This window comes from Micromesistius poutassou, assembly GCF_964030765.1.
Source record: "Micromesistius poutassou genome assembly, chromosome: 8".
Taxonomy (NCBI): domain Eukaryota; kingdom Metazoa; phylum Chordata; class Actinopteri; order Gadiformes; family Gadidae; genus Micromesistius; species Micromesistius poutassou.
In genome coordinates, this window is record NC_140278.1 from 14,171,770 (window position 1) to 14,184,902 (window position 13,133).

At 41.0% G+C, this 13,133-nt stretch overlaps 3 protein-coding genes across 4 annotated transcripts; all 3 read right to left on the reverse strand.

Annotated features, from left to right (window-relative positions):
• Window positions 1–209: 209 nt before the first annotated feature.
• On the reverse strand, window positions 210–5,470 carry LOC311352128 (uncharacterized protein). Of its 2 annotated transcripts, XM_084472338.1 has the most exons (4): window positions 5,232–5,470; window positions 4,159–4,280; window positions 3,469–3,590; window positions 210–3,303 (listed from the first exon to the last, which is right to left on the reverse strand). In XM_084472338.1, exon 4 carries the CDS (start codon window positions 3,220–3,222, stop codon window positions 784–786), a length of 2,439 nt encoding a protein of 812 aa, XP_084328464.1. In that variant the 5' UTR covers window positions 3,223–3,303; window positions 3,469–3,590; window positions 4,159–4,280; window positions 5,232–5,470; the 3' UTR covers window positions 210–783. The 2 variants fall into 2 exon arrangements, with proteins under 2 accessions (XP_084328464.1, XP_084328463.1); XM_084472337.1 differs by having other exon boundaries at window positions 210–3,590.
• A 559-nt stretch (window positions 5,471–6,029) lies between these two features.
• Window positions 6,030–8,055, reverse strand: LOC311351536 (uncharacterized protein). The gene is made up of 2 exons (XM_084471684.1): window positions 7,919–8,055; window positions 6,030–7,568 (listed from the first exon to the last, which is right to left on the reverse strand). The coding sequence occupies exon 2, from the start codon at window positions 7,523–7,525 to the stop codon at window positions 6,239–6,241; it is 1,287 nt and encodes a 428-aa protein (XP_084327810.1). The 5' UTR covers window positions 7,526–7,568; window positions 7,919–8,055; the 3' UTR covers window positions 6,030–6,238.
• Window positions 8,056–8,637: 582 nt separating this feature from the next.
• On the reverse strand, window positions 8,638–13,063 carry LOC311352114 (uncharacterized protein). Its single transcript, XM_084472318.1, has 2 exons — window positions 12,874–13,063; window positions 8,638–12,023 (listed from the first exon to the last, which is right to left on the reverse strand). The coding sequence occupies exon 2, from the start codon at window positions 11,967–11,969 to the stop codon at window positions 8,883–8,885; it is 3,087 nt and encodes a 1,028-aa protein (XP_084328444.1). The 5' UTR covers window positions 11,970–12,023; window positions 12,874–13,063; the 3' UTR covers window positions 8,638–8,882.
• Between the last annotated feature and the right edge of the window lie 70 nt (window positions 13,064–13,133).

A 13,133-nucleotide genomic window follows, 5' to 3' on the forward strand; every position in this document is an offset into this window, starting at 1 on the left:
ATTGTCAAACAATAGCGTTTGTCCTATTGTCTATTGTTAGTATTGTCAACACAATACTACTTTTACTATTAAAAAGAGAAACATGACATTTTCTGAAGTGTGGTTTAATGAAATGGTTTAATATGACTTGTATAAATACTAGATTATCATAATTAATTGGGAACACAACTAAATTAGCCTGCTTGACAAAAATGGCTATACATTTGTGATCATAGAACGTTACAAAGGACCACCCATAACAGTTCAAATAACAGTACATGTTACAAAGGACCATTCATAACAGTAGTGTAATATAACAGACAAAAAAACAACTCTTTAAAAAATAAAATACAGATATTTATTACAGCTTTCCATCAAAAGTCATCAACAGTCTCCACTAATGCAATTGTGGAATGCACATTCATGTAATTTGGTTGACAGATAATTGTCACATATTTACAAAAAGACCTCATGGTTTAACAACAGATTACACAAATATAGCACCAGACCAGGAGGAAGCTGGTTTCCAGCCAACAATAAAGGGGCATCACTAATCCTATAACAACTTGCTCGTACACTTGTCGTTTCAATGCTTGAAACAATCTTAAAACTCAAAACCCCATTGCATTTTCTGATTTGAGACAGATTTTAATGAATATTTTGAGAGCATAAAACATACAATTACATTTATATCATTATCATTTTCTAAATAAATGTACAAATAGGCAACAAACCTAAAAGTGGCTGAAATAAGAGTCTAAGGAAGGAAATAGCCTGTGTGGATAGAAAACATAGCTTTTTTGGTTACAACTGTCCTCTGGCATGCTGCAAATAATGTAGATAGAGTTCTGAGATGCCAGGATAGCAGCTACCACACACAACACATCTAATGTCCTCTGGAGACACATCACACACTTTGGATGCATGAAAAATCTGATGTGGATATTTTAGTGTGACGCTTTCCTGAAGGCTGGGTACCGGAAAAGAGAGGGAAATGTCCGTGTTACTACACTGAGGTTCACTGTGGTGTATATAGGGGTTCATTGACAAGCTTAAAGTCCTCTCAGGAGAATGACCAATGAATGATGAATGAAAATGTTTGACCTTGCGCACACCTGAGAAATGGCAGGACTGGTGGCTGAACAGCAAATCAAGTGTCTCAAAGCTGCTGAAGCAGAGCTCACACTGATAAGGGAGGGGCAGTTTCTTAGACTTTCTCTTAATCCATTTGTACTCTGGGTGCCCGGCCATATGCCTTTTATAGGGCTCAGCAAAACGAAAACCCTGACCGCACTCAGGGCAAGTGAACCGTCCTCGTTTCTGCCTATGGATTCTCTGATGGTGCCACAGTTTAGTCCAACTTTCAAGGGTCTTTCCACAACAACCACAGGTATAGCTTTGACCTTGTGCATGAGTGAGCATGTGCGCTCGCAGTCTTCCCATATGTCTAAATAATCGTCCACAGTGGGGGCATAGATATTTCCTGGGGTCTGACCGGTTATCAAGATTATTTAACTTTGACACAAAAGGTGAGCGAGGTTGAGGTATAACGGTAGAGTGAAAAGTATTATTTGAGACCACAATTTCTTTGGGATGGGTCTGTAGAGATTGTAATGGCATGTTGCTAGAATTGTCGCCTTCAGACGTGGAAGCTCGGACCGAGGGCATAGAATTTGGCCCTTTGAACAAGAGCTCTGAACGTCGAACGGATGACAACTTCACTGCAGACTTATTTTCTGCCCTTTTCTTGCAGTAATATTGATGTGCGTTGTATTCCGATTGGAAACTAAAAAGCTTACCACACATCAAACAGTGGTACAACTTGGCACTACTGTGGGCTTTGACATGCATGTGGAAGTCTTTCAAAATGAAAAAGGTTTTCTTGCAGATGTCACATGTGTATGATAGTGATACTTTGGATCGCCCTGGGATACGACTACCTAGCCCAGACTTCACAGAGCTGCAAACATGGTTTTTAGCTTTTAAATATTCAGTGAATGAATCTAAACAATGTAAGCAGTTGTAACGATTCTCTGACCAGTGTGTCAGTTGATGAACACAAAGAAAGTAATGCTGACAAAAGCCTTTACCACATACATCACATTTGTGTGGCTTTGCACCCGTGTGAACATGCATATGTCTTTGCAGGGCAGAATGATAGGCAAATTGTTTCCCGCAGTCCTGGCAAACAAATCCTTTTCTCTGTTTTGAGGCAACTGATGGATGAAAGTCAAAGTCTGAATCTTGGTTTAAGTTTTCACACTCCTTTTTCACATGGTCAGAATATGTTGAGCAATGTATGTTTTTCTTGCTTTTTGGACTTTTTGTATAAGACTTATGTTGATTTTTAAGATGAAGCATTAAGTTAGACTCTTTGCCAAAATGGATTCCACATAGACGACAGAGAAATGGCTTTTCCCCATGTCTTAGTTCATGTTGAATGCATTGAGACTTAAATTTATATGAACGATCACACATCTTGCAGTGAAATCGCCTCCCTTTTTTTCTTCTCGTTGGGCGGTCCTCTGGCCTTTCCTCAGGCTCATCTTCCTGCTCCATTTTGAATATTTTGAAATGCAGTTTAAGACTCCGTTTCCTCCCATATCTACTGCACTCTAACGAATTAAGATGAGATTTGTTTGGGTCTCTTGAGGCAATTGGCTGCATGTCCTCCGTAGAGATCCTGTGCTCGTTTGTGGGATCAATGCTGCTGGAAAACTCTGACTTCACTTTGGCTCCAGCAAATGATTTACGCCTATTTCCATGTACTGGTAAAGAGCCCTCTTTTAGAAGGACGTTCCTTTCACGCTGCTCAATCAGTTTTTTCCGACTAAGGTTTGAAAATACTCGCCTCGCCTTACGGCGGCTCTTCTTTGATATATTAATAACTATATGATTAGTTGGACTTTGGCTGCAGGCCCCATCTGCCTCAGCTACAGGACTGCTTGCAAAAGATGTATGTCTCTGTTTTCTAGGTCTTCCTCCTTTCTTTCTAAGCTTTTCTTCGTCATTGAATCGTTCTGTAACCAAATCTGAATGACAGGTAGTCTGACTTTGAGTTGTAGTGATGACGGTCAGATTATCAGGGACATTACAATCCATAGGCCTGGCTGGTTGCGAGAAAGGATTTCTGTTTTTGCGCTTTCGAGGTCTGCCTGGTTTTCTACGGACCACCACAGGGGTTCCCTGATCTCCTGTTGTCTCCGGTAAACAAGTCTCAGTATTACCTGACATTTCTTCCATTGAGTCTCTTTTGTCGTTGCAAATATTCTGATGTATTGATTGTGAGTTTACAACGTGGCTGCTGTCGAAGAATCCTGATGGCTGTGTTTCAGAAGAGAATTCTTGATTAAGTCCTGATTTTCTACTGACCTCCACAGATAGTCCTGGAGGGACAGCTGTAGGGGGTTCAAGTATATTTTGCATACTACTAGATTTTTCTTCCATAACTACTAGTGACATTGACAACTGTGTGGCCATTCATCTCACCAATTGTTTATGAATTCACAGGAAGACACATGATGTGTGGAAGATAGACGGTAGCATTCCTAGTCTCTGTTCACTTTGGGATTTCAAATCATGATTGTCATCATCCTCCTCTTTTCAGCCAACTGAGAAATAGAACCAAAAATACATGATTAAAATGTGTCAAGTTAATCAATTTATTAAAACACAGAAACAGGCTAAATTAAAGACTTTCCTACAATTGTCCTACAATAGAAAATTAGCCTGTATCAAGTGACCAAATCAATCCATCTATTGCCTTTGATTGAAAAGGGATATTAGATCCATCGGCCTGGCTGGTTGCGAGTCAGAAGATCTGTTTTTGAGCTTTCGAGGTCTGCCTGGTTTTCTACGGACCACCACAGGGGTTCCCTGATCTCCTGTTGTCTCCGGTAAACAAGTCTCAGTTTTCCCTGACATTTCTTCCATTAAGTCAGTTTTGTCGTTGCAAATATTCTGATGTATTGTTTGTGAGTTTACAACATGGCTGCTGTCCAAGAATCCTGATGGCTGTGTGTCAGAAGAGAACTCTTGATTAAGTCCTGATTTTCTACTGACTTCCACATAAAGTCCTGGAGGGACAGCTGTAGGGGGTTCAAGTATATTTTGCATACTACCAGATTTTTCTTCCATAACTACTAGTGACATTAACAACTGTGTGGCCATTCATCTCACCAATTGTTTGTGAATTCACAGGAAGACACATGATGTGTGGAAGATAGACGGTAGCATTCCTAGTCTCTGTTCACTTTGGGATTTCAAATCATGATTGTCATCATCCTCCTCTTTTCAGCCACCTGAAAAATAGAACCAAAAACATGATTAAAATGTGTCAAGTTAATCAATTTATTTAAACACAGATAAAGGTCAAATAAAAGACTTTCCTACAATTCTCAAGGAAAGCTGTAAGTGGCACTAATAAGAAGTGAGAACTGAATAAAGTATTAACAAAGGTTACTTTTGGCGGAGGTGATCACATTAGGATTGGGCGATTTGTTAAAATTCATAAATTTGTTTTATGAATTGACGTCACTTTTGAGCACGGCTCCATCGGACAGCAACCACTGGGGTACTTTCACACCTGTAATTCAGTTGTATTTGGTCTGAACCAGCGGCTAATTTGTTACTAAGTTGACTTCCTCCCTGGTTTGGTTTGAGTTCACACTGGGATATTTTTAATGTGAAGGCACAGTCCACATAACCATTACTTCAATGCTCCTTTCACATCATCTCAGGAGAAAATACTTAGACATAAACACACAATGTGTGCCTGCCTACACCCCAGAATCATGCTAGACAATCTGTGGATATAATGGTGTCTACACTAAAGAACCATGCTAGACATCGTGGATATAATGGTGTCTACACTAAAGAATCATGCTAGACAATCATTTAGGCCAAAACAACAAACTTCTGCTTTTTTTTGTTGTATTTATCACAGCCTTCTGTAAATATAGGACCGAAACAGAAGACTGAATGAAAATCCTTCCATGGGGACAAAAACTTGACAGGACAATATAGCGGATCAACTGAAATAAACGATCAGGGAATACTGCTGTGAGAACGTTGTAAGGGGGTGTCTTAAACTCCTCCCCTTTCATTAAAAACAATACGCTGTGGTCTGGTCTAGTCTAGTCAAGTCATCAACAGAAAATTCACGGTAGTTCTTTTTTTTGCGTGACATTTGTTGCGTGTACGTGACAGCGTGAGATTGATGCTCAAAGGTTGGCAACCCTGACATTACTTACCCACTAGGCGTCCTACAGGAACCTTCCTGGCGCTGTCTGCCGCCGCTCACCACCGAAGGGTCTGAAGTGAAGAAGTACACCAAGCTAGTGCTACCTCTACTACGTTTAGTTCTGTCATGGTACTTCAGAAAACTATTTTGGGCTGGTTTGTTGGTTTCCGAAGCGTCCTCCTCCTGGTTGTTTTTGTTGTGTCTATAAAGTATGGTTACTTTTGATGTCCGTGGTCACAGCAACCCAGCTTGAATCAACCTCGTCGCATGCATATGTCGTCATTCTTCTTCGTTGTATTTGTGAAGGATATATCCAATAAGTTTCATTACCGCCCCCATCGGAGATTTACTCAGAGACTAATAATTTAGTCTCCTTAATCCTCTATTTCCATACTCCCTTAAGCTGCCATTACTCCTGATCTTTAACTTCCAATAACTTATAGTTTCAGTCTTCTTTCGAAAAAAACTATTCTGCATTCTATTGAGACATGTTTGCTAGTCCTCCACGGACCTGCTCGACCTCTTGATATGTTATGCTCATGTTGCTCATCCATGGCCGTTAATTACTTCAACACACTTGCATTACCAACAGCGAAAAATAATAAATTCGTTCACAGGATTATATTGGTTTTTTATAGGAAGGCTTGATTATTGATATTTAGTATATATGATTTGACATAATATGACAAGATACAAATCTTGTCATATTTGCAGTCGCATAAGTAAAAGGTTTCCAAAACAACGACCACAATTCCACCTAAATCCATAACTTCAGCTTCAAAATATGTGTTTTTATTTCATTAGTATTTCGTAATTCAAAAAAAAGGCATTTTGGTCAACCCTTACATTTGTTCTCATCCAAGATCATAAAAAATATAAACTTACCATACTATCTACATCATTACACAAAATCCACAACTTGATTTGATGAAAAAAAAAAAGAAAGTACTGCAAGATCTGCCCACTGTAATAAGCAAAAAGGTGATCCATCATACATATATACACATACATATACATTCATTGATTCATCTTTTCAAGATAGAGGGATGAGGATAAGTTGCACATCTTGTTAGGTTTTTTCGTGGAGCTTTCAATAATATAACAGTCATCATCTGAATCCAAATCAGTTTTCTCACTTACAGGCTGCCCCCCTATCCCATTGCTGAGCACCACAGTCTTCTTTCGATAAGCGTGGCCGATGCCAAAAGGTGCAACGCCATGGTTTTTGCTTCTTGCTGTTTGGGGTAGAGGATACGGGCTCTTCAGGGCAGTGATACTCCGCCATGGTGTGCTTGACTGTGGTCTAGGCATGGACTTATTTAGCACAATTCTCTGGGCTTCGATGCATTTGTGCCGCTGAAGTAACTTAACACTTTCAAATGCTACACGGCAGACTCCACAAGGGAATGCATCCACGGTAAAGGTTGCCTGCGTAGGTTTCATTACCAGGTTTGAATGTGGGCGAGCATAGGTCTTCAATCGTATAATTTTAGGGGCCGTTGCGTTAAGCTGTATGCTCTTATTAGATGGCAGTACTGTCTGTGCCCCAGGTAGCATGTTGGGCTTTTGGCCACAAACTGGACGAGTCGTGATCACTCCTGCTGCAAGGAAACTGCTGGGGGAATAACATTGATGGTACTGAGGCAATGATTTGTTGCTGGAGAGAAGCACTCCACAACCTATACACCCAAAGACCTTATCTCTGGCATGAGTATTGTAGTGCAAAACAAGATTACTTTTTGTTGAAAATCTCTGCAAACATTTACCACAACGATAAGTCCCCTTATTCTTAAACGATGGCATCTTTATCAACACCACTGGCTGATAAATAGTCCAGAGATCCACAGTAGGTGCAGCTGAACCACGGAACAGTTTAGAAATCCTCATGGAATTAGGTGAAGATGACTGCAGGGGGACGTGGCGTTTTGATACAACCTCCAAAGAGGATGCTGGTTTGGTGTTGAAGCCAAGTAAAGATGAGGGGCCCTGCTGAGCGGAAAGTCTGAGATTCTCCTCCTGCTCTCTATCAAATCTGCGCCTTCTTACAGCTTTACGGTCAACAACACTGTGTCCAGGTGGGTGGGTTTTGCTGTGGGCAACCAAATCCAAATACAAGGGGAACTCAGTTCCACATGAGCAGATGTGAGTCGCAGCTGGACAACAGTGTTCCTCCAAAAACGCGATGCTTGGAAATATATTCTCACAGCTAAAGCAAAACAGATCATTGCTTTTTGTAAAGCCTTCGTCCATGCTTGTGATCCTGGAGAAGGGGCCTCTTAACTGTTGTCCTTGACTTCTCTGCATGATCGACGATTCTTGAAACGGTCCTCGAGTCCAGAATATACTTCTGTCGAATGAGTTTAAACTTCAATTAGGTAAACAAAACAAATAAGGTCCAAGTGGTTGCTTATATCAACTATGTTTATATCCCATAACGCATGACCAATAACAGCTCGGCTATATATTCGTGTTTTATCCAAAGCAAATTACGTTATTCGTTATCAAGAGTTAACGGCTACATAAGTTGAACATAAATCAAAGTATGTATACAATCTAACTCAACACTAGAACACAATTCGCAAATGAGGATTGAATATTCATTATACGATTGTTGAATTGTAACAGTCTGTGCTGCCAACTCATGTTATTAAAATATTTAATATTAGCGTAGCATACAAGCTGATAGAATGATCTTACCTGCAAACAGTCCGTGCTATAAAAAGCCTAGACCCATATTTGTACTGTCGTAGGCTATTGTCTTATCATCCAAGCGTAACAACACCTAAATGTATACAACAACGACGTATAACAAGTGATCAATAGGGGGAAAAAAACTACCGGGTGCTAGTTGCTACAGCTAGATCTAGGGCTTGTTCTTTTACGTACAACGTACATACGTCACAAACGTCAATCCCGCCAACACCAAAATGTGTGGTACGGAAGCTCGTAAGTGCCAATAAAAATAAAGAAGTTTCATTATGGTAGTCTATTCAGAATAATTCCACCCATTAAGCCCTGGGAAGAGTACCATGAAATCTGAATACGTTTTTATTTAATCAAAATTACGGCGGTTCATAATTTAAAATATACATTGTATCAAAGCAAATAATTACTTGATATTGACATCTTTTGCTTCTACCCTTGTCTATTTGTGTAAGCCATGGTGTGTAGGTCCATGTGTACGTTGTCGAAATATATATATATATATATATATATATATATATATAGTAAACATTTAAAACTCTGCTCTGTGAAATGGGATCATTATTTATTTAAGTAGTCAAAGATTGTGCAAAGAAATAACAAAACTTAAAGTCTTAACGTAAAGTAAACCTAATAATAAAAAAATGATCCAAACATCAAATACCTAGATGACTTTATTACAGATCAAGCAAAACAAATACAACTTGTTTTTATTTACTATCAGCCACTATGTAAATCAAGCGTTAAAAGACATTGATCAAATTCTATTAATCATTTTAAATGACTTAGTTTACATTATCACAAAATAATTCACAGATGGAACTGTACAGCTATTTAAGCGTGGTATATAAAAAGAAAAGAAAACGGCACACGTGACGAATTGGGTAAGGAGCAGCCATTAAGACACAATTTTTCCTAAAAAGCAGTGGCAACATATTTACAGACAAAACAAGCTAAATTACAGGGACTTTTCCAGTTTCGGCACCGCCAGCAGCAGCGCATCGTGCCCTCCAGCCCTGATGCCGTGAATCTTCCTGCGGTGGTTTTTGAGGGACTTAAGACTTGAGTAAGTTCCCTGGCAAACATCACAGTGAACGGTTTGGGATTGTTTGTGTGTAAGCAGATGTTTCTGCAGCCCATCCTCTGTTCCAAACCAGCGCAGACAAATATTGCAGCGGACGGGTTTGACCGCCAGCTTGCAGGCTCCACTCCGTTGGTGGAACACAAGGCTGATGATGTTGGGGAAGTGGGTGTTGCAGCGGGAACAGTGACCCCCTTTTGGGGGAACTGTGACACGTCCACCTTTGCAGCGGTTTAGAGTTATGTGCTTTCGCAGATTGCAGTGGTTGGAGAAGGTGTTGTTACATCGCATGCATACAATGCGCTGCAGCTTCTTGACTGGGGTTGGGAGCTGCGGGGGGTGGGGATGCTTAAGGGAAGGCTGTGTGAGGCGGGGCTGCTTAAGTTGAGGCTGGGGAATCGATTTAGACGGCAGCGGCTGTTGAAAACGCAGCAACAGGGGCTGGGATCGTTGTGGCTGAAGACCCTTGTAGAGGTGGTTGTGAGGATGCATGTGGATCTGCAGATGAACTTCATAGTCGGCCCAGGAAGCAACCGTCTCACCACAGGAAGGACATGTATACGACTCCTGTGCATGCTTCTGCAGATGCTCCAGAAGCAGTTTTGGAGATGTAAAGCCAGCGCCACATTCACATGTCACTCTTCTTGGAAGAACAGAGGGCAGTGACATCACACCCCAGTTATCACTCTCATCTTGTGGCTGCTGCCGTTGTCCTTCAGACTCTATGACTGGAAGATTTTGCTGCAACGCTCCACTGTTTATTCCGGGCATTGCCCTTTTTATCTGGCATTTCTTACGATGTGTCACCATGTTGTCCTTACGATTAAATGACTTTCCACAGAAAATGCAATTAAAGATGGGGTTCACCTTGGAGGCAAATTGTGATTTTGCCCCCAAAACATTATGGGCCTTAGTGTTCTGGTGTTGTGCTGTCACAGTTCCATGGGGCCTGAACCCACACAGTCTCAGATGCCTCCTTAAGGTAGAAGGCCGACTATAAGTCTTCTGACATTTATTGCATGGGTAACGTTTTGCACCATCCCTGATAAAAAAGCTTAGGCCACTTTTTTGAGATTTATTTACATTAGCAACGGGTATGGTTTTCTTAGATTCTATATAATCTTCAGCTGTCCCCATGGTACACTCCAGTTCTTCCATTTCATCATCCAAGGGAACCCTCCATTGTCCACCATTATCCTCTTTTAGAGGAACAGCTGTATCCCTGCTTTCCTTTTCTGCTTGCTGAAGCAAACGCTCGCCTGGAATGGCATCCTTGTGTTGCGTTTGCACGGGTGGTCTGGGGTAGAAGGGTAAAAAGCTATTGGCCGAGCCTGACCGGGACACATCAGGAAATTTTGAAAGTCCTGAACTGGCAGGAGTAACTTCTACTTTGATGTTACCAATTACTGTTGTTCCCACTGCAACACTCTTCTGAGACCCTTCATCAACTTGTGCATTGGTACTGACCTTACTTTCTGAGCTCTGGGTTTTCTTTTTCTCAATAGGGGAAGTGGCATGCTGAAAAAGAGCTATTGGGCCTTGGCACTTATGCATTTTAAGGTTGTACCTTCGTGCATAGTTGTGCTTGCATACTGGACAAAAGAACGCTTTTTTTGCCTTATTAATAATGCTCTGTTGCTTTAGGCTATGGAATATTGCAGTTTTTTGTACAAACGGCAACGGCTTTTGCTTTGCATTAGAATTGTGAATTGCAATGCCAGCTGACTGAGCACAAATATGATTGTCAGGAAATGGCAGTTTTCCAATTATAAGTTGCTTACAGTAACGACAGCATTTAATTCTCTCTTTCCTGTGCAAGAAATGATGTTCAGTCAAACTGTCCAAGTCCTGAAACACCTTACGACATCGCCCACATTGATATCTCCCACATGTACCGTTACTGCTAGAATCAATAAGCTTCTGGCGGGTTTCAAGAAGCACCACGGGGGAGAAGGTCTGCGTCAGAGACACAATGCTCTTCTTACTAGAATCAAGAATTTTGCCAACTGTGGGAGACTTGTTCTTAGGACGAGATTTTCTAATTTGAGTCCTTAACAGTGAAATAGAACTGTCAGTTCTATCTAAGTTGGGTGTGGGATCTGATGTGGTTTCTGATGTTATCTCAACTGGGAAGATTTCATTTTTAGGGATGACCTCTTTCTGACTTGGGTTTACACTCTTAGAAGGCTGAAACCGGCTCATATATGCAGTAGCAAGCATCTTCATCAAATTCTTATTTTTGGGCTCTGTCCCAGCCTGTGTGGCTGTCATACTAGGGATAGAGATTGCCTTTACATTGGAAGATGAGGCTTGTATGGCAGTTGGCCGAGGCTTTTGTACACTCAAAATATTGGCTACTTGTGTATTGGGATCTGCATGTAAAACTTTTTTATCCGGAGGATCACTTACAATTGCGTCCTCAATGTTTATGCCCACAACATTATGATTTGGCAATGTGCTATCAATTACAGGGTCTTTTGAAGTGACAAGTTCAGAGGTTGAAGACACAGAGGTTGAGGGGTAACTCATGGACACAACTGGTAGGGTAAAGGTTTTTCTAAGGGGTTCGGGATGGGCAGAAGTGTCCTGGGCATATTCATCTTTAACCGAGTGGAATATATTGCTATTCAAAGGTTGCAGACGCTGTTGGGTAGATATATGTGAACGCTTATGCACCAGCATAAGATTAAAGTCCCGAAACTCTTCTCCACAATCACAAATATAGAATGAAGGGCATTCGGGCAAAGGTGGTGGCGGCGTAGGCTGGTCCAACAGAGGGTTGCTTCCATGCACTGCTTCCTCATGTTGTGCCTTTTCTGATGTTTCTGAAGAATGAACTTTGGTCAATGCATTGGCATGTGTTGCTTGATGGACCAGCAAAGTAGACAGTCCAGTGAAGGTTGCTGAACAAGCCATACAACGATACACTTTAGAAGATGAAGAGTTACCCTGTAGCCCAAGCATTGTAGAAAATATATCTGACAACTATCCTGGTCTTTGTCCACAGCTGGTCAACGTCTGTATAAAAAAACAAAAAAGAACAATAAACACAATAAATCGGACAACAAAATATGAAACAAAATATACGTTGTCGTTCTTATTGACTATTTTGACTAGGCTGCCGTGTTTGGCAAAAACAGGGCAAGCTCGAAAATCAAAACCGATGCGTTTCAATTGAAGCTAGCGTTGATGTTTACAAGACAAGATGTTGCTTAAAGCTGGCATATTTTTACATCGGAAATAATCGAAAACGAATAATTGATAATACAATCAATCCTGCTCATATCATAGGCTGGCTTCATGTCTACACCCTGCTAACAACGCGAGTGCACAATTATCAATTCAGATGGGTTCCATCAGTGTGTACCCTGTTTGACAACTACAGACTAGATAAACTAGCTACTGCGACCATACATTTTCAACCTTCGATGTGCAATATTTTCTGCGACTCTAAAGGCCAGTCACAGCACATTGGCCCTTTGTTAGCTTATGAAACCGCATGCATGATCTTGACCGTACAAACCGAAGCAATGCATAGCGCGCGTTTATCATTTACAGCCTTATGTTACAATGTATCCGTTCATCTCGGCCCATGCGATCTAATGCCATGGGAAAATATATTACAAAAAAAAAAGAGATGCAGCGTCTTGACATTCCCACACCCCAAAAATGTACCTTATTTTATCGCCCACATTTGTGGACCAACAGATAAAATACAAGAAAAAAAACGAATACAAATTAGGGTATTTATACTTGGCACACCAAGATTTAATAAACGAAATAATAATCTAGTGGAATCTCAAATAAATAAGTCCGTGGAATTCATTTGCAGGGATGACAAGTTACAAGCTTTCGCATAACAACCTACCTGCATGAGAGCCCAGGCCGCTTGAATCCCATCTGTTGCCAGAATGATCCGAGGCTTCAGTGCTAAACTAAGCTCTGTTGTTACCGTTCATGTTCCCCAAGAGCATTTAGAAACGAATAGTCGGTCAATCATACGCTGTGGTCTCCAGCAGATATATCCAGTATGAGCTAACCCTGCTAGAGAAGGAGCCACGGAGGTCTTGACGGATGTTCCAGGTGCAAACACAGCTACTGCACAATACTTCCGGGTTACCAGATGAG

Excerpts from the sequence above, each read along its gene's own strand:
- LOC311352128 (XM_084472337.1), bottom strand. The coding sequence starts at position 3,459 with ATGGCCACACAGTTGTCAATGTCACTAGTAGTTATGGAAGAAAAATCT.
- LOC311351536 (XM_084471684.1), bottom strand. The coding sequence starts at position 7,525 with ATGCAGAGAAGTCAAGGACAACAGTTAAGAGGCCCCTTCTCCAGGATC.
- LOC311352114 (XM_084472318.1), bottom strand. The coding sequence starts at position 11,969 with ATGCTTGGGCTACAGGGTAACTCTTCATCTTCTAAAGTGTATCGTTGT.